The 25,359-nt window shown below is 49.5% G+C and overlaps 1 protein-coding gene across 2 annotated transcripts in view; it reads right to left on the reverse strand.

The window, feature by feature from the left end:
• The window catches only part of CUX2 (cut like homeobox 2), a 235,545-nt gene that overhangs the window by 35,479 nt on the left and 174,707 nt on the right, over nucleotides 1-25,359 (reverse strand). For both annotated transcript variants that reach the window (XM_018061255.1, XM_018061254.1), the window contains exons 4-6: nucleotides 23,460-23,538; nucleotides 4,563-4,697; nucleotides 1,385-1,508 (exon numbers count right to left, since the gene is read on the reverse strand). In XM_018061255.1, the coding sequence (XP_017916744.1) occupies nucleotides 1,385-1,508; nucleotides 4,563-4,697; nucleotides 23,460-23,538 (338 nt within the window). The remainder of the gene's footprint in view (nucleotides 1-1,384; nucleotides 1,509-4,562; nucleotides 4,698-23,459; nucleotides 23,539-25,359) is intronic.

Consider the following 25,359-nt stretch of genomic DNA (forward strand, 5'->3'; position numbering starts at 1 on the left):
AATCAATGTATGTGAATTTGAGCAGATTTTGCAAGATAGTGAAAGATAGAGAAGCCTGGTGTGCTGCGGTCCATGGGGTCGCAAAAAGTTGGACCTTCTGAGTGAGACTTCCTCTAACACCTTCTCAGTGAGACTTCCTCTAACGCTCTATTGAACACTTTGGCCCGTCTTGTCTGCTCCCTCTTCTGTTTTATCTGTTGTCACAAGCTTTATCATCTAGTACACTACTTATTTATCTTTTTTGTGTCTTCCTCATGAGAAAGTAAAGTCCAGGAGGGCAGAGAGTTTTGTCCATTTTGTTCACAGCTGTTCCCTAGAACAGTGCCTGGCACACAGCAGGTGGTTCCATAAATATGTGGGATGAAGAAATAAGTGAATAACAGAAAAGATATATGGAATGATCATCATGAAACTGTCCTAGAGAGGCCTTAAGAATGCATATTTTATCAACACTGAACTAACTGTAAAGCCAAATGCTTACTGACATGTGCCGTGTGAACATTGAGCTAAGCATTCAGAGGGGCCATTTCATTTCATTCATTCTCAGGGCAGACTAGGAGTTGATATGGCCTGTGACAGTCAGTATTATATGTCCATTTGGCTGGGCTATAGTACCCAATTATGCAGTCACACACTAATACAAGTATTGTTGTGAAGGGATTCTGTAGATGGAGTTAACATCTACAATCAGTTGATGTTAAGTAAAGGAAAGTATTTGCAATAACAGGGGTGGGCCTCATCTAGTCAGTTGAAGGTCTTAACTTTTTTTTTTTTTTTTTTATTAAAAATAATCTGGGCATGCTGCAGAGCATGTGGGATCTTAGTTTTAGTTCCCCAACCAAGGACCAAACCTGTGCCCCATGCAGCTGAAGCTCAGAATCTTAACCACTGGACTGCCAGGGAAATCCCCCTTTTAAAATTTTTGTTGTTGTTGTTGTTGTTGACAGTCTTAAGAACAAAACTGAAGAAGAAATTCTGTCTCAAGATGGCAGCCAGCGCTGACTTCTACCTGACAGTTTCCAGCCTGCTGGCCAGCTCTACCAATTCAGACTTGCTAGCTTCAATCATGTGAGTTAGGTAGGTCCTGGAAATACAACTCTTAATTAAAAAAAAAAAATCCTACTGGCTCTGCTTCTCTGGGGAACCATGACTAACATACCACCATTAGCCCCCATTTTTCAGATGGAGAAACTGCGGCTCAGTGAGGCGATATGACCGGCCCAGGGCGGGTCACTGAGCTGCTGACACGTGGTGTGAACCCAGGCCGGCGTCTGCATCTTCAGATTGCATCTGGATTCCCATGGACCCTGGCAGGGGTGACCTTCCAGGCCCCCTCTCCCAGACAGATGGAGCAGCAGGGGCCCGCCCGTCCTTCCCAACTCACTTTTGTTTCTCTGCCTCATTTCTCTGCAGCAAAGTTTCTGTCAGGAGGGCTTTGCTGGGAATGCCTGGGAGGCGGCTCGCCTCGGTCAGCGTGGGCCCGGCTGGTGACGTCCCCTCTCTCTGCTCTGAAGGAAGAAGAAGAGGGAAAACTGCCCATTGCTGAGAGCGGCGTGACGACCAGAGCCGCTTTCTGCAAACCAGCTCGATCAATGGTTCTGGGAGGAGAATCAATTTCCCAAACTCAGCACTGGAGACAGCACAGCTGTCAGACTTGCCACCACCATGGTTGGCTGGGTTGCAGGCTTGGCGAACGCCTGCATAAGAGAGTCAGACTCCCATCGTGTGGGCCCTGGGCGGCACACCCAGAGGTTCCTTTGCCCTCTCAGACCTGTCCCTGCCTCCTTGGCCTTCTGTATGATTGAAAAAAAATCATGGTAAAATACACATAAAATTCACCATTTTAACCATTTTAAAATACACAATTTAGTGACGTAGTATAGTCAAAAAATACTGTGCAATCATTGTCAGTAATTCCAGGATGCTGTCATCACCCCAAAATGAAACTTGTCCCCATTAAGCAGGCACTCCTCACTCCCTTCCCCGGCTGACCAATTTTCTGCTTTCTGTTGCTATGGATTTGTGTATTTTGGATATCTCCCATCACTAGAATCATAGCATATGTCCTTTTGTGACTTGATTCTTTCACTCGACATGTCTTTGAGCTTCATTCCAACTGGACCATGGGTCAGTGCTTCATTCCTTTTTTATGGACAGATAATATTCCATTTTATGGATATATCATATTTTGTTGTTTTTCCATTCATCCACTGCTGGGCATTTAGATTATTTCTATCATTTGGCTACTGCGAACAGTGCTTCTATAAACATTTGTGTACAAGTTTTGTCTGAGCACTTGTTTTCAGTTTTTTAGGGTATATCCTAGGAGTGGAATGGTGGGGTCACAGGGGAACTCCAGATTTAACCTACTGAGGACCTGCCACACTGCTTTCCCTTCCCCATGATTGATGGCACATACTCAGATGTTGGTCATTACCCCTCACCTGCAGGTGCCCTGGGGCAGGGCCCACACCAGGCCCATCTTTGTGAATGCTATGGGGCCTCATTTGGAGATCAGTGTGTGCCTTTGGCACCAAATTCATGGAGAGAGACATGCCCAGGGGCCAGCTATCGAGGGTGAGTGGCTCAAGAGCTCCAAAATTTGGTCTCCCAACCACGGGTCCGCGTGACTCAGTTAAATTCTGTCCTGGTTATAAAGTTTCTACTGTGAGCCTGGCACAGGAGGGTGAGTGTAGAGCTGGGCGGTTTGTAGAGTGAGTCCCCTGAGAGGCTGGCAGAGAGGTCAGCGCATAAGACACACATAACACGTGCACACACATGGTCTGGGAATGTTCCAGATGTGGAGGCCACAGCAGTGAACAGAAAAGCAAGGTTTGGCCATCATGATGCACAATAATAAGGGTCCTCAAGAAGAAACACAGCCCAGGTCCAAGGTCAAGATTTTCTGTTTTGATTCCCTACTTGGGTACCTGCTGCTTCTGTGACTCAAGTTTCCCCATCTGTAAAATGGGGCCAGTGAGCTGCTGTGTGAAAAGCACACCACACAGAGCAAATGCTCTCCAGAGGCAATTTCCACAACTTCTATTAATATTATTCTTAGAGAAGGACGTTCAGACCTCAGAGGAAGTGGTGATGGCTTTGCTGGGGAACCTCAGGGGCTTCACAGAGGCATACATATGAGCAGGGGCTGAAGAACTGCCAAGTCCTGGCTTGTCAGGGTAGCTGGAAGGGTATTCCAGGTGCAGGACCAGAGCTATCAAAATGCTGTTATTTTAGTCACTGTAAGTCTTCCCCAGAAGACCCTGCCTAGGGCCAGGCTTGCAGCAGGTGCTCACTAGGCAATGTGGGGGAGAAGGGTGAAGGGAGGATGTTGAGAAATGGGGGAGTGTGAAAGTGGTTGTTTCCTGAAAAGTGACTCTGTGTCATGCTTCCGTTTGACGGGCCTCAGCCCATTTTGTCTTCACTACATGCCAAATCTGGCTCGCTACCTGTTTTGTCAATAAAGTTTTACTAGAATAAAGTCATGCCCCCAAATTAATATGTAGTAATTCACATATTATCTACAGCTGCTTTCACCCAGTGTTACGTTGTTGTGACCAAAACTGCATGACCTGCAACATCCAAGATAATTACTTTCTAGCCCTTTTCAGAAAAAGCTTACAGACCTGAGGAAAACCCTATTCATTCATTCCTTAGACAAGAAGCCTTTAACTCGAATCATCCCCAATTCTCTGCTTAATTTTCTTCCCAAAGACTTTTCACCAACTGACATACTATATATTTTGCTAATTTATTTGTTGACAATCAGTTCCTCCCTCTAGAAGGTCAACATGATGAGGGCAGAGATTTTTCTGTTTTATTCCTGGCTGGGTCCCTAGTGCCTACCACAGTGCCTGGCATGCAGGTCAATGAACACCCAAGACTGGGATGGTTACCAATGGCTTTCACCTGCTACTATTTGCTCTCCCTATGGAGACTTCCTACCTTACATTGTACCCGCCAGAGGTAATCACCATGCTGAATTTTGTTCATCATTCTCTTACTTTTAAACATTTTATCACAACATATGTACACCTAGAGACTATATTACTTGTCTCATTTGGAGCTGAGACAGTGTTGGCTCCTAAACCCTTTTCCACTCTCCTCCTGGGCAGACTACATTTCCCAGCCTCCTTTGCAGCAGAGTATAGCCACGTGACTGAGCTTTGGCCAATGGGATGTGGCCAAGGTGATGCTTGCCCCTCCGAGGTCTGGACCCCACAAATCTCAGGGTGATCCTCCACATTCTTTCTCTGCATCTTGATCAGATGTCAAACATGCACTCGTGACTGTGGATGTTGAGTGCTGACGACCACTACCTGGGTCCCTGAATGACTGTGTGGACCATCCCCTGCAAGTTCTCCTCTCTTCAAATACAATAAGCCTCTGAAATTTGGGGTCAGCCTGTTTCAGCAGAAGTGTACCTTAACCCATCCCACTTCTAAAATGATAAAGTTGAGTTCCCTGCCCCTCTTCCCCCCACAGGGGTGGCAGAGTTTGGCTGCCAAAGAGTCACAGCCCATTTGCTTACTATGGACATTCTGTGAGAGCCTTATCAGTACCTTTGGCGCCGAGGAGCTCAGGGTGTCTCTTCCACGAAGCGTGGAGCTCTCGCCGCGGGGGCCCACTGGGGTCGAAGCTGGGGGGCTGCAGTCTGTCGTCTGGGCTGCGTGCCACCTCAAACACAGGCACGGGGTCTGCACAGAGAAAGGACAGTGGTAGGAGGAGCTCTGCGGGCCAGGGAGCTCACGTGGGAGGAACCATCCCTCGGAGCTGTCTGGAATCTCTGCTGGCTTATGGGAGCATTGTGCACTTTCTGCTTGATGAGGGAGCAGAGCTTCTCCAGGCACCTGCTCTGAAGAGCCCGTGCTGTTCCCACGGGTGTGGATGTCCTGCCCAGCTGACAGTAATAACAACTGTTACAATAACTGCATTCTGGTGATTCTAAATGCCATCGGTGGTGGCCATGAGATGGCGTCCTGCACACCTCCAACCAGAGGGAGCGTCACTTGGCAAGGACCCCAGCAGGCACGCTCTGAAATTCATCAGTACAAGTGTTTCCTTCTCAGGGAACTTCTCAGATAAGGCAGCGAGGATGGGGGCAGACCTGCTTGGGGGATCAGGAACTGCTCTGAGGACCAGCCCACGACCTCACTCAGGACTTCCTTAGGCTTTCTCCCAGTTCCCCACTTCTCCTCATTCTCTCCCTATTTTCCTTCACCCAAGGTCCCCTAATAGCATCCTTGCACATATAATCCTTGCGGTGCTTTTCAACGGATCTGGGCCAACACACCACCTTTTGTGAACACTTATGGTTGACTAAATGATTTTGTTTTCCTGGGGACCAGATATAAAGCTGGATGTAAGATGTCTCCAAATGTCCCAACAGCAAAAAAAAATTGAGGACTGCAGGTCTTTCCACCTGGAATTCTGTCCCTATTGCTGGCAGCTAGCAAGCACTTCCTCTTCCTTCAAATCTAGAATCCAACCACCTCTTCTTTCAGGAGCTCTCCACTTGGGGCAGGTGGTTGGTGGAGCATCTTCCAGGTTACAAAGCCAGTCCTTGGGAACCAATCCCACGACGCACCAGCATCCCCTGGAGGATGGCTTAGATCTAACTTGTTTTCACAGATGAGGAAACTAAGGCTCAGAGAAGCAGCGATTTGCTGAAGCGTGGAGGAGAGACTCAAGTCTGGGTCTCTTTCTCTAATGCCATAAAAACTTCCTGTCCCGGTGCTCTGGATATTTCAACCCCAGTAGCCAGGTGTAGGAAGGGGCTTCCCTGGTGGCTCAGGGGTAAAGAACATGACTGCTAAGGCAGGAGACATGGGTTCAATCCCTGGGCTGAGAAAATCACCTAGAGAAGGAAGCGGCAACCCACTCCAGTACTCTTGCCTGGAAAATCCCATGGACAGTGGAGCCTGGCATGCTAGAGACCATGAGGTCACAAAAGGGTCGGACACAGCTTACTGACTAAACAACAACAACAGCCACGCGTAGGTAGGTATTCACGGGGCCCCAAGAAAGCCGGGGCCTCTTCGCTTCAGGCCGAGGGGCCCAGTCTGTTCCACAAGTTTTTCTAGTGCCCAAGAGCCCTCTCTCTTTCTGGTTCCTCCTCTGGGATCTCCTGCTAGCATCTGCTTGGCAGCTACTCTCTGCTGGTGTGGACCCTGGAGTCAGATATCCTTGGCCCAAATCTAATCCACACTTGCTTCTCAGGATTGCTGTGTGACCTTGGCAAGTGGTGCTGCCTCTCTGTGCCTCACCACAAAAAAACTGACCTCATGAGCCTGTGATGAAGATTCATGCAAAGTCCTCAACATGGTGCCCGGCCCTTGGTCCGCTCAGAACACATGGAAGCCCTTGCTATTTTCCCTGCCCTTCTGAGTACCAACAATACTGACCTTCTTCTCTCAGTCCCTCATATGCACCTTCCCATCCCAGAGGCTTTGTACAGCCAGGAGCCTTCTGCCCTCCTCTGTCCTTTTCAGCTGGTTGATGCTTACTCGTCTTAGCAATTCAAATGCCAGGTCTTCCAGGAAGCCTTCCCTGACCAGTTAGCTGGTTTTCCAGTATGTGCTCTCCCAGCTGTCTGCACCTTTCTTTCACAGCAGTCGCTGCACTTCCAATTTTCAATGATTTACAAGTGCACCCAGTGGATGCCCGCTGGACTGCAAACTCCACACGAGGCAGGGCTGGGACCGCATCACCTTTCGCTCCACTGGACCCCTTGTGGGTGAATGACGCCTGACCCACAGTCCAAGCCAATAAATATCTGCTGATGGAAGAAACGGGGTAGAGCCTATACTTGGGGGCCTTCAGGTCCGGCTGGAACAAGGCCACCTCTGCATTTTCTCCCTCTCCTCCTGCCTGTCTGTTGAGGTGGTGGGAGGCCCGGACAATGGGCGTTTGTGTCGAGGTAAGCAGGTGCACGGGAACGCCGCTGCCGTCTTTCCTCTGTCAGCACTCCCCCTACGCCCCGTCATTAGGCAGGGCCTGCTCAGCGGGGTATGCCATTATGTCTCCCCGGGCTGATGTAATTATACATTGACATAATTAACCCAGCAAGCGCATTAGGCAGGCCAGCTAAAAATTCATCTATAATTATTTGTTGTGTGCATGCTAATGAGCCCATCTGCACTGCCTTTGTACAACACGGACAAATTAATTTACAAGTCTGGATTTTTTAATAAGTTCAAGGAAACGCTTCCTATTGTGTCCTGGTTTTTGAGAAAAGAAGAAACAGGCGACAAGCGCTTGCCAGGGTCAGGGAGGTTAGATAAACACGGAGGCTGCAGCTCGGGAGCGGACATGGAGGGCTCGCTCTGGTTCCAGGAGGTGGAACAGATCCAGCTCATGGCTCAGGGGCTGGCTGGCCAGGAGCCTGTCCAAGCCAAAAGACGCCGCTCGGGTGAGAAGGGATGTCATTTACCTCATTTCCAGGGATCAGAAATGGAGGTTTGTTCTGCTCAGAGGCCCTGTGGTCATTCTTTGTTGCCCGATACTCTCTGTCCAGGGGAAGCTGACCTCAGGTGACCCCGGAGAGGCTAGAGGAGTGGGGGTGGCCAGTGATACTCTATGGGGCCAGCGGGTTCCCGGGCTCCGTCTCTTTGGCTTCATTTGCCCGTACAGGATAGGAAAAAAGTGTAAGTGAAAGTTAATAGCTCAGTTGTGTCTGACTCTTTGCGACCCCATGGACTGTAGCCAGCCAGGTTCCTCTGTCCATGGGATTCTCTAGGCAAGAATACTGGGTGACGACACTCTCAGAACCCAAAGTCCAGCACTGGTCTTGAGCCTCAGTTTTCCCACTAAAAAGTGGGAAAAGGAAACAGTTTCTGCCTCTCAGAAGTTACTACTGGGAAGACTGAAAATGATTATTGGGAGAGGCAGCGTGATTTAAGGACTGCTGGTGTTAGCTCCAGCTCCAGACTGGCCATGTGACCTTTGGACAGTTAGGTAACCTCTTTAAGCCTCTATTTTCTGACCTGTACGATGGTACTGCAAGGACTGGATGAGAGAACAAGATTTGCACAGTGCCAGGTGGAGACTAGGGCTGGACACAGAGTGGGCTGCTGTTATTATCCTGAGAGGGGCAGCGTACTGGCCCCGCGGTATTCCAGCAGTGGTAGTCTGTGGCCAAACTCCAGGAGACTCAGGACATGGCGAGGCCGCATATACTCTCGTCAGTGTCTGGGACACTCAGAATCCAGCAGTCCTGCTTTGAACTCCACTCAGGGACTGAAAGGCTCCAGCTTAGAAAGAGTCGCCCAAGGAGGGACAATTTGTCCATTGTCCAACCTCCCCACCCCACAACCCCAGAGCAGAGTGGGGAAAAGTAGAGTCCTGTAACTTCCCTAAAGTCTGAAAGTGAGGGGGTGGTAGGGCCACGATGAGCCTTTGGGCCTCTTCTCCCCACACTATGCTTCCCCTGGATCCCCGGTTGGAGATAGAAAGTGAGGGGAGGTTCAAATGATGGCCAAGGTCAGGCAGTGGCTGAGTCCTAACAGCCAGACCACTTCACATGGATTAGAATTCATTCCATCTTCACCACAACACTGTTAGGTAGGGCTGTTGTGTTCCTAGTCCACAGATGGGGAAACAGAGGCATGGTGTGGGGCCGGGGGGAGCACGTGGAAATCAATTCCCCAAGGTGAGGCCTGATAAAGGTAGCTGCTGCTATTTCCATTTTTTTAGACAAGGAAATGAAGGCCCGGAGAGGAGATTCTATGTGCCTAAGAACGTTAGCTCAGAAGTGGCAGGGGTGGAGTCTGAACCAGAGAGCCTGGTGACTCTCGGCAGTGGACCAAGCTGCCCTGAGGTGTGGCCTGGCAAGCATCAGGCCAGAAGCACGACACTGAGGGCTCTTTCTTGGCCTTGCCGCTGGCTGGCTGGGGGACCTGGGACAAAGCATCTGACTTCTCTGAGCTCCACCTTCAAGTCTCTCTGATGAGTCGACCCCAGGCACACGCTCAATCAGCACTGGATGTCAGCAGATAGGGGGCAAGGTCCTGCTAAGTGAGTGCTTTTGGCCTTGGGCCTATTTCTTGGAGCTGGGATGCTCAGGGTGATTAATAAACAGCTTTCCAGATGAACTTGACACTTGAGGTTTGGATGTTGCGACTCCTCCAAATTCGCACAGCCTCTCAAGATAAAAGAGGGAGGGGGACAGGCTGGGAGGCTGACGGTCAAATCCTGGCTGTGGCAGCCTCAGGGAAAGTCACATAGGTCCGCTGAGCCTCAGTTTCGCCGTCAGTAAAACGGGAATAACAACGGGACCTACCGCAGAGAGTAGTGCAGGGATGCATGAGCGCGCTGAGCTTCTGGGACAGTGCCTGACCCCTAACAGACTCTAAGTGAGTGTCGCCCTAATTCTTATGCCTTGTGGCAGTGTGGGATCAGAGCAAAGCATCAGCCTACTAAGATGCAGAAGGCGTCTGCAAGCCAGGAAAAGAGCTCTCACCAGAAACCAGCCCTGCTGGCACCTCGATCTTAAGACCTCCAGCCTCCAGAACTGTGAGTAATAAAACCTTGTTGTTTAAGTCACCTGGTTTGTGGTGTTTTCTTACCTGGAACACCTGAGCAGACGAGTGTATCCTGCTTTGGGGCTCCCATCAGCCTGGCTATAGACTGTTTTGAGATCTGCACTGTGGTGTGAGATTCCTCCCACCAACCCTCCTTCCTCTCCCCTCCCTTCCCAGGTGTCAGACCAGCATTGCCATGTGAAGGCTCTCCTGGCCTTCTCCTCTCCCTCTCCTTCATCCTTCCCACGCATCTTCTCCCAAAAACCTCTCGTACATCTAATGCCATCTTGGCATCTGTATGCTTCCAGAGGACCCAAACTAACATGTGATTACTCTTTCACCGCTCAGAGACCTCAGTGTCCTGGTCTGTAAAATGGGGATAGTCACAGCGCCTCCGCTGTGAGGTTGCAGCTACAGTCCAGAGTCTGTGGGTGTGGAGCCCATGCTTAGGTACTGCTTTATGCCACAGTGGTGAGTCTGAAGTGGGTGCAGCTCACTTCAGGGGGACCTATGAGTCCATGCACCTGCTTCACTCAGCAAGTTGAGCATCTCTTTGAGGGGGGCACAGTAGTGGCCTTGTCTCTGTGTAGCTTAAGTTCCAGTCAGATAATATGGATGGGGATGGAATATATCTTCAGAGCATTAGGAAGTGACAAGTTCTAATTTGCCTTCTTGAAAGGCTCATCCAAGTTGCTGTGTGAAAAAATGGGCTGTAGAGGGAGCCAGACAGGAGACTGCTGCAACAGTCCAGGCAGTGAGACGCTGCGACCGGGATGGCGGCAGGAGAAGCAGGGTGGAGTGCTCAGACTCCAGAGGCAGACAGGAAGAACTGATGTGGTGTGGTGCTCTAGGCTGAACAGTGTTCCCCCAAATTCATGTCCATTCAGAACTTGTGAATGTGACTTTATTTAGAAACCGGGTCTGGGACTCCTCTGGTGGGTCCAGCAGCTGAGATTTTGTGTTCCTGGAGTGTGTGTGTGGTGGGTACCCAGGTTTGATCCCTGATCAGGGACCTAGATCCCACATGCTGCAACTACAAGTTTGCATGCCCCAAGGAAGACTGAAGATCCCCCATGCTGCCACTGAGATCTGGTGCAGCCAAATTAAAAAAAAAAAAAGAAACAGGGTCTTCGCAGATGAAATCAAGTTAAGATGGGGTCAACTGGATTAGGGCCGACTAATCCAATGACTGGTGTCTCTACAAAAAGAGAGGACACAGAGAGGTGACACGCAGGGAAGGTCCTGAAGACAGAGGCGGAGACTGAAATGACGTGTCTGCGAGTCAAGGAGTGCCCAGGCTGGCTGGGGGAGAGGACTGGAACCTATTCTCCCTGCGTGCCTTCAAAAGGAACCAACCCTGCCAGCATCTTGATTTTGGGCTTCTGGGCTCCAAAACTGAGAGAATAAATCTCCACTGCTTTAAACCATCCGGTCTATGGGTAGTCCCAGAACATGAAGGCCCTGTGTGTGCCCTGGAGGCCCGAAGTCCAAAATCAAGGGGTTGGCAGAGCCAAGCTTTCCTGATCTGCTCCACACTCTCTCCTAGCTTCTGGTGTTGCTGGCAAGCTGGGGCGTTTCTCGGTTTGTAGTGGCACCACTTCAATCTCTGCCTGTCATCAGCTGGCCCTCTTCTCTATGTCTCTCTCCTCTCTGTGAGGACAGCAGTCACACTGTCCTTAAGAGAAGAGAGAGGGGAGCCCGGCAGGCCACAGTCCATAGCGTTGCAAAGAGTCAGACACGACTGCAGTGACTGAGCACGCACGCCTGCCCACTGGATTAGGGGCTCACCCTAAGGGCCTTCCCGAAGCATGCTCACATCTGCAAATTCTCTGGTCCCAAATAAGGTCACGTTCACAGGCACTAGGGGCTAGGACTTCAGTGTACCTTTTAGGGGCACACAATTCAATCCACAACACATGGTAACTGGCCGCTGGATACCAACTGCGAGAGAGCAGGACTAAGGAGCTGCTAGACTCCAAGTTTCCTCGGAAGAAAGTCCTTACTCAAGCCTAACCTACTCCCCTCCTGGTGCACCCATTTCACCAGCCTTCCAGGAAGATAAGCTGCTTCATAAGAGGACGTAAGAGCGCTGACCTCTGATTCTCCTGCACGTGCATCCTCTCCCACTGCTGAGAAACTGGGCTGTGGGTTGAGTGTGGTCCCTGCTCTGGAAACCGCCCAGTAACGGTGATCACTTCTCTCCCCAGGCATACTCCACTCTTGATTTCCTCTCTACAGAGTTCCTACACTTTACGGTGTGTGAGTAAACTCATTTCTTCCCAACGCCCCTATCTGGGAAGATATCCACGGATGCCTGAGCTACTGGGGATTGAGTTAGGGAAGAAAAAAAAAAAAATTTCCTAGTATTCAGATGACTGGAAAATTCTGCCAAGTTACGCACAGGTGAAATGCTCAGCCGGGGGAGCCGGCACTTCCAAGGGCTTCCTGCTTACTTTGTCCGAGTGGTATGAGCTGATGCATCAGCTGTACGTCACTGGCTGTCCTTACAAAGTGAAAGAGACAGAAATGACAGAAAATCTTAAATATGTTGGGAAGAGGTTTCTCAGAGAGCCTGACAGTCACGGGGGCCTGGGGGCATTCAGTTTTCACTCCTCACCACCTCCCTTCTCCTTGGGCACACAGTAGGTGCTCATTAAATGTGACTTGTTTGAAGCATCCAAATCAGAGGTCATTTGTTACAGCAGCAGGAGGAAACTAATACAGTCCCTAATTCAGCCACTGATTCATCAGTTTGCATTTACTGAGCACCTACTACGTATCAGATACCATCTCTTCAGTTGCCAGATATTTCCTGAGCATCTACTCAGTGCCAGGGAAGTTTCTGAGCCCTGAAGACAGCAGTAAGTAAGAGGAAATTCCTGCCTTCCTGGGGCTGACATTCTAGAGAGGGGAGACAGACAAAGGACAGGCAAATTAAAGGCTCTAAGGGGGCTGAGAAGGAACACAAAGCAGGGTCAGGAGACAGTTTGGCCTGAGATGCGCCCCTCACCCTGGGGGGAGGATGTTAATTGAGGCAGCAGGTCAGGGAAGGCTTTGTGAAGGTGGTGACATCTGAGCAGAGCCCTGAGGGAAATGAGGAAGCCAGCAGGGGCCCGAGAGAGAAACACCGGGAGAAACAGCCCCCATCACACCAAGAAAGGGTGGCAGACCGTCCTGCCCAATCCCCCCCTCACCCCCGAGTTACTGTTCCACAAACACAACTTAGCCTCATCCTCACAGCAACGGTCCCATTTTACAGATGAAGACGTGGGGCTCGGAGAGGCTGGCAATGCCTGGGCAATTCTTGGTGCCAGCTTCACTTCTCCACCCTGTAGGTTATTCTGGGTGCTGGTGGGTGGTGACTGGGTTCAGAGCAGGCTAGTTTCTGGTCTTTGTCCCCACAACTCTAGCAACCATTCATTCTGGAGCAGACGGGGCACCCCAAACCAGGAAGCTGGGGTAAAGAGTAGATGAGATGACCACCAAACATCTTGAGCCAAAAGCTCCAGGGAACTGACATTTCTTCACCCCCCGCAATGTGCCCTGACGAATGCCAGGTACTTTGCATGTATTTATATCTCATTTAATCATCAAAACAACCATAGGAGACATTGCTATCATCCCTACTTCCAAGATGAGAAAACTGCAGCCCAGAAGAGGGAAGCCTCTTGTTGAAAAAGGTGGAGCTGGATTTGAACGCCGTGTGGCCCAAGAGCCAGATGCTGGGGTCCTCACGTTACGACTTCAGCTGCATTCACCTGCCCCCCTGAAGATTACCAATTTGACACTTGTCCTTATGTGATTCAATGTTTTTAATTTAAATGTATTTTAAAGGAATATGTATCTCACTATTGTAAATAGATCATTGAATTCTGTATTATAAACAAGGCGCTTTTACCCATAAAAATAAATACAAAGGAAAAACCAAGGGTGCTGTTAATTCTAGTTATACCCCCATTGCCTGCTCAAGACCTGGAGCTTGAAACTAGCTCTTCCATGGTTAAAAGGAAAGATTCCCAGGTTCTGTAGGCATTTAAGATGTTTTGCACCCGACTGACTTTATCTAGAAGGAAGTAGAAAGGTGATACCTGGTACGCAATGTGTTCACAGTTTATGCTGTGCCAGCTACATCGTGACTGCTCCCTATGTCAGGCGACTCTGCTGTCTGGGGAAGCGCTGGGTCCCGCTGACCCCTCGTCTCCAAAGCGACCTGTGCTGCTCCTCCTCCCGGGTCTGGCAAGTCTCCTATGTTAGTGTCAGATGTGACAGAACATCTCCCCAGCCCCTCGTCTGGAGCCTGGGAGCCCAGGTTGCTGCTGGGCTCAACACTTCCGCTGAAAACCTTTCAGCAGAGACACGAGGCTGCCCAGGGCCCTGAGCGGGACTTTATTTCCCCCACTTCACTCTTGCAACATACTATGTCAATACATAGACAAGGGCAGTGGCAGCAAGAATCAAACGGCTTTAGATTCAACCTGAATAAAAAAAGCCCCAAACCCCAAACAGGGGACCTCAAATCAGAAGGGTCTGACTACAAATTCTTTGGATTAATTGAGCACGCTGGCAGACACGGAAGATCAAATATGAACCATCCGAGGTGGCAGGTCCTGACGGGCAGGCGGGGAGGGGAAGCGTCGTCGAGAAGCGGCGTGCCTTTGTCTTACAGCCATCAGCTTGCTCTTTATGCATAAACAGCTTAATAAAATGACTAATTCATTTTGGGTACATTGGATCTAAATCCCTAGAGAATACTGCCAGTAGATTTATAGTATTTTAATCCCACACCAGGCTTTCCAAAGCCACTGTAGGAGGAGACGAACAGAATACCCTCTATTCCATCTTCTACCACTAGCTGATGCTGTTGGTGTTTTTTTTTAAGTGTCCATGGGGTTGTGGGGGGAGAACGGTGAATCTAGGAATCTCATTCCTCCCACTCTGTCCATCTGAAGGAAAGTGGCATTGAGAGCTTTCTTAGGAAACGGGAGCTGCAAAGGCTGCCCGAGAGGCTGTTTAGAAACATGTATATGCAGAAGTATGCGTGTGCCCCTCCAAAGCCTCTTTGAGACAGAAGCCTTCTCCCATCTGGGCCCCGGCTCCGGGTGCCCGTGTGGGCGGGAGGCTCAGGCTACCAACGGAGGCAGTGAGCCTCCCTTTGATCCTTTAATCCTACCTTTTTGACAGCAGATGGGTTGCCCAGCCCTTGTATGCAAATGGAGGCCGGGTGTCCCACCACCCTTTTTCCCCTCCACCGCCAGGGCCGGCTGCTTCGAGGTCTCCTGGCTTGAGCATGGACAGAGGGGGCTGGAGTGGGTCTTCCTTCTTGGCGCTGGTAGGTGATGTGATAGTAACACCATGGGCAACAGCAACAGCAGCCACTGGTCTCCTGAGCATTTACTCTGTGCTAGACACCCAGCTTAGGAATGCACATGCTTCACCTCGCTTAATCCTCCCAGAGGCACCAGGAGGTAAGTGTGCATTTCCAGAGACGAAAACAGGCGCAGAGAGGTGGAGCTACTCACTCCAAGGTTACCAAGCCAGGGAGCAGCAGAGCTGGGACTCAGACTCATGTCCATTGTAAGAAAAATAGGGTTTCCACAGACTGGGCTAAACAGAAAGTTCCAGGCAGGCAGGCACAGTGTTTCATTTAGCATCTTGGCCTTGGTGCTGGGGAGAGTACCTGGCACACAGCGGGAGCTCAGTGTCTGCAGAATGAATCGCACAGGGCCACTCCTCTGAGCCAGGCACCGTGGTAAGCATCCTCCATCCCCACTGGATCCACCCAGTGGGCCTACAATGAGGTGAGAGCATCTGTATTTCACAAGTGGGGAAACTGAGGATCGGAGGAGTCAGGTGTGATATAGGATACAAGACGGCAGGTTGGGGAGTGGCCCCAACTCAGTGAGAGGGTGCTGCAGCCTGGAGTCCTGTGACTGCCCCTCCTTGGCATGGCTCTGCCCCCTGAAATTGAGAGCTCTGTGACTCAGTGAAAGTATAATACCAGCCTTTGGAGCCCTGGGCTGGGAAGACCAGGCATACTTGTCTGTGAGGGTTAACGATCTTCCTCCAGCTGATGCATCTGCACTTCTGCAAGGGGCCCACCCTCTCAGCCTAGAACTTCTCAACCTACAGGCAGCAGAGACCATTAGCTGTTTCTCACTCTCTTTGGATGTCAAATCTCTAATGGTGTTGTCCCAATTCCTTCAATTTTGGGGGGCGCTGTGCAGTGCGGCATGTGGGATCTCAGTTCCCCAACCAGGGATCGAACTCCTGCCTCCCTGTATTGGGAGCATGGAGTCTTAACTACTGGATCGCCAGGAAATCCCTTAGCCCTTTCAATTTTAAAGTTAATCCTGCATCCGTGTTTGGAGTCAGGGATGAAGATTCAGTGTTCACTACCTGTCTGCAGTGTGACCCTGGGCAAGTGGCTTGACCCTTCTGAGCCTGCACTACTTCGGCTGCACAGGCAGGCCGAAGGCAGGATGGCAATACGTACCTCCACGGGGGCAGTCGGGATAAGCGAACTCCTTTCTGTAAGGGGCTGAGTGCCCTGCCTGACACAGAAGAAGCACCCAAGAAACCAACCCACAAGGAGGGTAGCTCATCATTTAAAACCAAATCCAAAGGCTGCTCTCCCTGCAGCACCCCTCCTGGCCTTCCCACCTTGGAGCCCTCTTCCTGCTGGATTTGGCTGTCTGCTTTGGGGTCACATGGTCCCTGCTGGACTCTGAGGGCAGGGTAGGACTCGGGTTTGAGTTTCCACAGGGCTCAGCACACAGTAGATGCTCAGAGAATGAGCTGATGAAAAGCCACAGCTGAAACTCCTGTCATCTCTTCTGAAAGGGCACAGCCATTCCCTGAGTACCCACTGGGTACCAGCATCACGCTGGATGCTCTCCTCTAATCATCTTTCAACCCTTAGCTGTCAGGGGTAGTGAGAGTAAGACGGGAGGCCAGGGCAGGGGGCACTCCTGGCAGAAGAAATGGCAGAAAACAAGGGTGGGGGACAATGCCTTCTGAAGTTAAGTATCATCTTTGGGAAAAATCTGTCATCATTAAACTTTGCCTTTTTTATGGGTTAAATAATCTTTTATGTTACCTGTCTGTGCTCCCTTGACCCCTAGAGGACCAACTGGGCAGATGTAGGTACTGGGAGGAAGGGAAGGAGGTGAGGGCTGCCAGAGACAATGAGGGCTGTCTTGTTACATTAAAATCTATTTTGCCTTTATCTGCGAAGGTGGCTTATCCACTAGATGGCAGTAGAGCTAGCCATTTGGGATAGACACAATGCTAAATTCTTAACCTCCCTCACTTTCATCAACATCTATTTCAGATGCTTCAAAGATTCAAATTTCTAAAAATTCAGATCACAAAAGTACTTTAAAAAGCTATGTAACCTTCAGGCAAGAAGGGCTTTTTAAAAAAAAATATGACAATAAATCAAGAAGCCATAAAGCAAAGGTCTGGTAAGATTTCCTGCTTTCTGCAAATACTTTTTGAATGCCTACCATGTACCGTATACAAGAGACATTGTGAACAACGTTGAGAAACAAAAGGCAAACTAGGGGAGAAGCCATGAAACACGCTTACCAGGACAAAGGTTAATATCCCTAATACACAAAGAGTGTCCACAAATCAATAAGAAAATGATTTCTCTGTCAGAAAAATGGGCTAAGTATATGCAAACCAGTGACTCATAACAGAATAAATATGAGTGGCTCATAACATATGAAAAGATATTTAGTGTAACTAAGAAATGAAGGAGTACAAAATAAACCAGCAAGAAGAAAAAAGAATTCTTAGTCTTTCTGACTATTCCTGGGTTTGTGGTCAATATATGGATGCATGTTCCTTCCCAAGTTTTCTTTCTTACCCTCAGAACTACAGCACAGTACCAATATGCCATGCATTCCCAAGAACCCCAAATGCCCAGTGTTGGGGATGAGGCTCAGTAAATTATAATACAGCCATGCAAGAGACTATCACACAAGATGAACCAAAGTTACTAAGAAGTCGTAATCACACAGGGAAATACAGATGCTTGTAGTGAGTGAAAGGAATCAGAACTGAAAATGGTACATGCAGAATGTATGACCATTCTGAAAAAGGACATGGGGAAAAGATCAGAGAGAAAAACAACAAAACATTGCCACTGCTTTTCCAGTATGCAGTTCCCCCTGCCTCTCTTCTATTTTGTGTATTTTTGAAATTTGACAGTAGGCATATGCAACTTTTATAACTGCAGAGAAAAATTTGAAGATCTTAAACATTGCAAAGTATTTTCCTACGACACATTCATTAACTCTGTTCCCTAAATCTCTCACCCCACATCCTTGACAACTGACAGAGCCGAATGAAATCCATAGCCAATGCATGTGACGTGTGTAACTTATACCCTGATGTTAGCTTTGCAGTGGGCTGCTGATTATCAAGCCCTGCCAAATGCTTTCATGCGTAGGTATAGGATCCTCACAGTGACGGATTAGCAGGTTCTACCATCCCTCGGCTAAACACACAGAGACCAGAGCACAGAGAAGTTCAGGTCCCTGCCCAAGCTCACACAGCTCAAAAACACCCACCCCACCGTGTCCGATGCTACAATCTCCATCACCTAAGCTGTCCAGCCTTGCCTCTTGAAAGAAGGAGCAGAGAGATAAACGCATGCCAGGAGTTGCCATTTCCCGCAACAGTCTAAAAAATACCAAAGTAAAGCCAGAGGAAAAAAAAAATTGGGAGGAGCACTCACCTCTCTTATCTCCTCAGCAGTGTTCCTCTGCCTGCCCTCTTATTCCCTCTTTCCTTGTTTTCATTTAAATTTTTTCCCTTTTTTTCACTGTTAACTAATCACTCAGGAAGTTAGCTCTCTCTGAAGCTTGGGTTGGTACCTAGTGACTATGAGCGTGATAAAGAAGCAGCCGTCACCGGTACAGAAGTCAGAAAGGTTTAAATCAAATCATCCTCCACAACAATGACATTAATTATGCTTTTAACACGTTTTACTGCTTTTTTTCTCACTTCACGCCACATCTGTGTGAACAATATCCAAAAGATTTACGGTTTTCTTTCGTAATTACAGACATACAGGCTGCACACTTATCAAAATACTTGCTGAGCAATCACGCTATATCGCATTCTCTGCCAAAGATTTGTGTTGGCAGCAGTCACTCAAAACAAAAATGTTGAATCAGGACTTGTGTGGCTTGGTGGCGGGGGCTGGGGGGGGAGGAGGAGGAAGTATTTCGACAAATAATTTGCCTGTCAAGAAATATAAAAACAGGAGAGTGTGCATCCTGGCAAATTTTCCAGGAGTGTTATTTTTATGGAGGGGGTTGGGGCAGGGTGTGTGTGGCGGGGACAGCGAGCAGGGAAGCTCTGAGCACCAACAACACATCTGACATTTGGTTCTTGTGTCTGAGAATAAAATTTAATGAGAACAAAAATATGTCTCCCTAATTCCCCTAAGAAATCATTAAAACATTTTGTTATTCTTAAATGTCTTGAAAATGAATTAGAGCCCTGAAGGGGCTGTTCCTACGGTATGTCTCTATCAGTTAAGGCTCCTTCTCTCTAACTCGGTGACAGCTGGGGATGTACGTCCCCCCTCAGCCCCTCCATTCCTGGGGAGTAGAGTTGCAAAGTCAGACACGTGGAGTCAGCACCAGGCTTGGAACGACCCTTTGGGGAGAGGGTCAAGAGGGCACAAGAACCTTCCAGGAAGTACCAGGCCAATCTGGGGAGCTCCCACGGTCCCTGACTGGCACTGAGGTTCTGGACTCGTGTGTTAACAGACATACTTCCAGAAAGATGAGGACCCCATCGTGAACCCCAGAAATGAGGCTCTTTTTCCAAGGGGGGGGAATGTAAGCCCCTCCTTACCCCAAATGCTCCCCTGGATTTGAGACAACAGGCTATTTGCATGATGGTCCGTTCACCTCTGCCACCAGAATGCAAGTTCCCTGAGGGCGGGGCCCGTGTCTGCATTGGCAGACTCACGGCCACATTTCCAGTGTCATGGTCCCTGCACACAGCAGGCACTCAATAAATGCTATCTGAGTAGGTGAACACGTGACAAGCAGGAAGCACTAGTTGAAAAATGTACCTTTTCATTTAAATAGCTCTTTCCCCTTTTTCTGTGTCTGAATCTTTTTTCTAATTCAATCAACAAACAATTACTAGGTGGTTACTGTGTACCGGATTCCGAGTACACAAATTTAGTATAATTCAGTCCCAGGCTTGGAGAATTTCACTTGTCGGAGGGACACACAGGTGATGACAACAATTAACACTTAGCAAGTGCCGCCGTGTGCCATGCACGTGGAAGCCTCCCAATGACTGTATGAGGCAGGCTCTGATAAATTTCTCCCAATTTATAGAAGAGAAGTGTGAAGCTCCGAGGTGAGTTAATTCGTCTCCAGTAAACCAGGGAGTAAGTGGTATAGGCAGGACTTGAACTGGGATCTGAACCTGGAAACACAAGCCGTCTCAGTGCTGCCCCCTGGTGCTACATGAGAGGTACTACGAGGCACAGTGGTGTAGTTCCGCGTGTGGATTTGTGGGATAACAGTTATCTTTGGAGTGTGGATTTGTGGGAGGTATCTTTGGAGGCCATACTGGTCATCCTCCAACATCATTCACCACTGAGACTGTGCAACCCAAAGGAAAGAGTGGGAAATAAGAGGGTGTCATTTTCCAAAATTTTTTCCTAGACAGTTCTGATAAGGGTAGAGACATCATAAGCAAAACGGCTGCAAGGAATGGGACAGCCTCTTGGACTCTCCGCCGTGTGCCTGCTGTGGTTCTGAGTAAGGGAGACAATGACCGGGGCTGCAGACACAGCTGCCCTGGCCTCAAGCCACGGGGGGTCAGGTCCCTGTGGGCGGAGGCACAGAGCCTGGAGGGCTGTGCTGTCTGGTTTCGGCCATTCTTGCCACCCACGCATTCTGATTGAGAAAACCAGCGTGGCCAGGCCGCCTTCCCGCGGGTGCAGGAGCAGGGCGGCGCACGGCACTGGAGAAGAGCAGGTGAGTCTACAGGTGCCACTGCAGTGGGCTGAATGGTGACTCCAAGATAAACATCTACATCTTCATGCCTGGAACCTGCAAATGTGACCTTTTGGGGGAAGAAAGGTCTTTTGCAAATGTAATTAAGTTAAGGACTTCAAGGTGTGACCATCCTGGATTCTCTGTGTGAGTGTGTGTGTTCAGTCACTTAGTTATGTCCAACTCTTTGCAACCCTATGGACTGTAGCCCACCAGGCTCCTCTGTCCATGGAATCTTCCAGGCAAGAGTACTGGAGTGGCTTGCCTTTTCCCCTAAATCCAATGACCAGTCTTAGAGGAGAACGGAGAGGGGGATTTGGGATAGAGACACACAGGGAAGAAGGCCGTGTGAACACAAAGGCCGAGACTAGAGTGATGCGGCCACAAGCCAAGGGACCTGGAGCCACCGGAAGCTGGAAGGCCAGGAAGGGTCCTGCCCTGGAGCCTTCAGAGGGAGCACAGCCATGTCCCCACACCTTTTCAGATTTCTGACCTCCAGAACTGAGAGAGAATAAGAATCTGTTGTTTTAAGCCTCCTGGTTTGTGGCAGTTTGTTCCAGGAACAATGGGAAACTAGCACAGCCTCTCACGAGTATTCAAGTTGTGACATAGCACAGACGTTCTGGAAACAGTTTTTGAATGTGCCCAGAGCTGAGTCGTCCCATCTCTCCCTGACTTGAGGCATCGGTGCCAGGGTGACTGAGACTGGCCCGGCCTGTTCCCTCGGGGCCCGTAGCGTGCAGAGGGTGGAGCCGGTGCGACTTCTACACCTGGCCAGTGCTTCTCTGCGATGTGTTCCCAGATCTCCTGGGGAGTCTGCCAAATGCAGAGGCTTCAGTCGCCCGAGGTTCTGTATTTGTAATCAGCTCCGGGCGAAGCAAATGCTGCTGGCCCCTGGGCCACACTCTGAGTAGAACAGGCTAGAAGACTTCCCTCCTCACCCAGTCCATGTGCTTTCAGAGGGAAGCGTCACATCACTGTTGCTGTATTTTGTTTCCTGGGGCCGCCATAACAAAGCTCCACTGACTAAGGTGGCTTAAAGCCACGGAAGTTTACTCTCTCAGCTCTGGAGGCCAGAAGTCCAAAATCAAGGTGCTGTCAGGGCTGTGCTCCTGGAGGCTCAGGTGGAGGCTGCTTCCTGGCCTCTTCCAGCTCCTGGTGGTCTCAGGCACGCCTTGGCTGACAACGGCATCACTCCAACCTCTGCGCTGTCTTCACATGGCCCTCCTCTCTGTGTCTGTGTTCCTAAAATTCCCTTTCTTCTTCTTATAAGGAGACCCATCATCAGATTTAGGGTCCTCCCTAAGTCCAGGGTGTCTCATCTCAAGATCCGTAACTAATGACATCTGCAGAGACCCTGCTTCCAAATAAGGTCACACAGCGAGGTTCAGAGTGGACAAACATTTGGGGAGGACACTATTTACACCACCCCAGTTGCCCATGACAGATGGAATGAGACTTTCCCATCCCCATCACAGAGGTCTCATCAACTATAAATGACTTTGCCTTCTCCAGGGCTCACCCTAGAGTGGGACCTCACCTTCTTCTTCATAAACCCCCAGCCCCAACCACCCCTGACCTCACTAATTCCTGCAGCTGTGTGGAGTACTGGGAACGGATTAGAGTGGCTTTCTGGGTGGAGAGGGTTAGCAGAGTAGGGGTGTCTCCCAGCTCCACCATTATTAAGCAAGTCACTACATTCTGGGTTCCCATTTCTAGGTAAATAAATGAAAAAGTTGCAGAGGACGGGCCATTTTAAAAATGGGAAACTGTCTGCAGAAGTATATCTCATATGCAGGGACATAGTTGAAGTTTCTCCAGTTGATCAAATCTCTGCAATCCACACCCAGATCAAAAAACATATCTAGTGCCCAAAGGCCCCTTCCAGGAACTATCAGCCCATCCAAGAAAAACCACTCTCTTGATTTCTCACAGCATGAGTGCCTTTTTTTTAGGTGAAATTCTGTGATGCAAAATTGACCATGTCTAAGTGAGCCATGCAGTGCCAGTTACTACATTCATGATGTTGGTCAACTACTTCCTCCGTCTAGTCTGAGAACATTTTTATGCCCCTAAAAGGAAACCTTATACCCTTTAAGCACTCAGTCCCCCTTCTCTCCTCCCTTCAGACTGCTGACCACTAATCTGATTTCTGTCTCTACAGATTTGCCTATTTTGGATACTTCATATAAATGAAACCATAAACTATGTGACCTGGCTTCATTCACTCAGCATTATATGTTTAAGGCTCATCCACACTGTGGCATGTGTCTGCGACTCATCCCTTTTGATGGCTAAATAATATTCCACTGGATGAGTAAACCACATTTGATTCATTCATTCACTGATGGACACCTGGCTTGTCTCCTTCTTCAGCCACTGTGAATAGCGCTGCCATTAATTTTTGCCTGTCTTCATCTTTTACGTAAATAGAGTCATACAGTATGTGCTGTGTGGGTTTGGTTTTGGCTAAACATCAAGTTTTTGAGGTTGGCCATGCCATGTTGGTGGAAACATCTGCAGTCTTTTCTCCAGCGCCCTCTGCTGCCAGGGAGCACTGGGCGCCTTGTGCTCTTGGTGGGAAGTGGATGGGGGCTCTGGTGGTCAAGACCCTCGGCTCCTCAAGAAGACCCGGGTGGGAGACCTCACTAGGAGCTCCCCAAAGCTCCCTGGCTGTTGTTGGAAGGCAGTGTGGTAAGGCAGACAAGTCGGGTGGGGACACACCACACCAGACTGGGTGTAGACGCCCTCAGTCTCCACAACTCCTACCCATGGCAGGGCCTGGCCTTCCCCAGGAGTCTTGGCCTGTCCCCAGAACCCACTGAGAGAAGGCCCCTGTGTAACAGTCCTCATGGCAGTCTCTTTGTTTTTTATTCAATTATGGAGCCCAAGCAAGTCTTACCTGGTGCTTCAATTAATTGCTTGTAAACACTCAGGAAAGCGGCTTCGGCCTCCTGACTTCTCTTACTAAGAGCCACCACCTTTGGAAACAACAAGAGAAAGAATCACGCGTGACCAAGGCATCGGAGTCTATAAGCAAATGTGATCATTCTCCACATGCGCAAACATGGGACTGAGGGCAGGAAGAAGGGGAAGAAGGTTCCAAGTACGGAGTAGAAAGTGCGTTCAAGTCCCAGCTCCACTGCATCTGCTGTGTGACGCTGGACAAATCACTGCCCTCTCTGATCCTCAGTTTCCTCATCTGTAAAATGGGGTAAATAACAGAAACTACTTGCCAGGCCGGCTATGAGGGTTAAATGAAGCTGTAAATAAGTACTTAGCACAGGTCCGGCACACACTAGGTCATTAACAGCTCTTACTATTATTACTGTTATTAACAGGCAATGTTGGAGATTCAAATATGACACGTCTTATGGGAAAGAGGGACACATCTGGGGCATATTTCTTGACACTGCTAATTAAAGAGAAATTGTTGACTCTCTAGTAAGATACCAGTTTCAACAAATGTTGAGTGACAGTTATGTCAAACAGATCCTAGCATACCAAAGGTGCTCAATAAATGCTACCTGACTGATGAACACACCGATGACTGGATGACCAGTGGTGAGGAGCTTCTTTCATGTACTTGTTCTCTTGCTTATGGGCATTGTTTTTGTTCTGCCAGTGAGACTCCATAAGGTGTATTTCTGGGGCTTAGCATCATCTCCTCCCTGTGTTCCTGGCTATGCATTCTGAGCTCTGGCCTCACAGCTAACCTGGTGCTGGCTCCTGGTGGACAGTCCCCTCGGGATAGTCCTGGGGCTCCCTGGCATACTGCTGGGCTGAGCTCCTGACACCTGCAGGCCAGCATCCCTATCTCCTCGAGGACACACCAGGCTGGGCATCCCCCTTTGGACTGGAACGGAGCTTTATTCTCCCTGACACTGACATACCTCTCTCTCTGGTGCCAACTTCCTAACTGATGAATCTGCCAGAGCGCCGATTTGTCAATGCCCTCTTTCAGAGCTGGGCTTTCCCTACGAATCCCAGTGATGCCATCTGGGGGAGTGTCTGTTACTGAATTCCTCCCCTCCGAGTGAGCTTCTCTCATAGTTCAGTTGGTAAAGAATCCATCTGCAATGCAGGAGACCCCAGTTTGATTCCGGGGTTGGGAAGATCCGCTGGAGAAGGGATAGGCTACCCACTCCAGTATTCTGGCCTGGAGAACTCCACGGACTGTACAGTCCACGGGGTTGCGAAGAGTCGGGCAGGACAGAGCAACTTTCACTCACAAGTGAGCTCTGTGAGCGCGTGGTCTGGTGCACAGAAGGGCTCCACATAATTAGTTGAGTTAACAAATCCAAGTGGGTGGCAGAGACTCTAGGTGCTGTCTGTGACATGGAGAAATGTCAGGGGCCAATTCTGAGACAGTCTGCTCAGAGGTGACCGACCGAGGCACAGGTCCTGGAGCCAGGATGCCTGGGTTCACATCCCAGCTCCACCACTTATTATCTGCCCTTGATCAAGTGGATCACTTCAACTCCTGTGCTTCTACTTCCCTATCTGTAAAACGGGGATAATAAGAGGACAGCCTCCCTCAAAGTTCTGCTAGAAGATCAAGTGGATTAGCACAATGCAAAGGTGGCTGCAAAATTTCTGGCGTGCATTAAGCCCCGCAGGCATGTCTCCTCTTGGTATGATCCACCCCTCCTTCTTGTCTCTTACGGGCTTAGGTTCTGCCCAGTGCCGCATGATCACCTTCACCTGCGTTCGTCTTTCCTTAGGTGTGAGAATAAGGCTCGCCTCCTCACACAGTGGTATATACTCTGGGAAGAATCTGAAAACCACAGTGGTTTCTCTAC

The sequence above is a fragment of the Capra hircus genome, chromosome 17 (genome assembly GCF_001704415.2).
Source record: "Capra hircus breed San Clemente chromosome 17, ASM170441v1, whole genome shotgun sequence".
NCBI lineage: Eukaryota > Metazoa > Chordata > Mammalia > Artiodactyla > Bovidae > Capra > Capra hircus.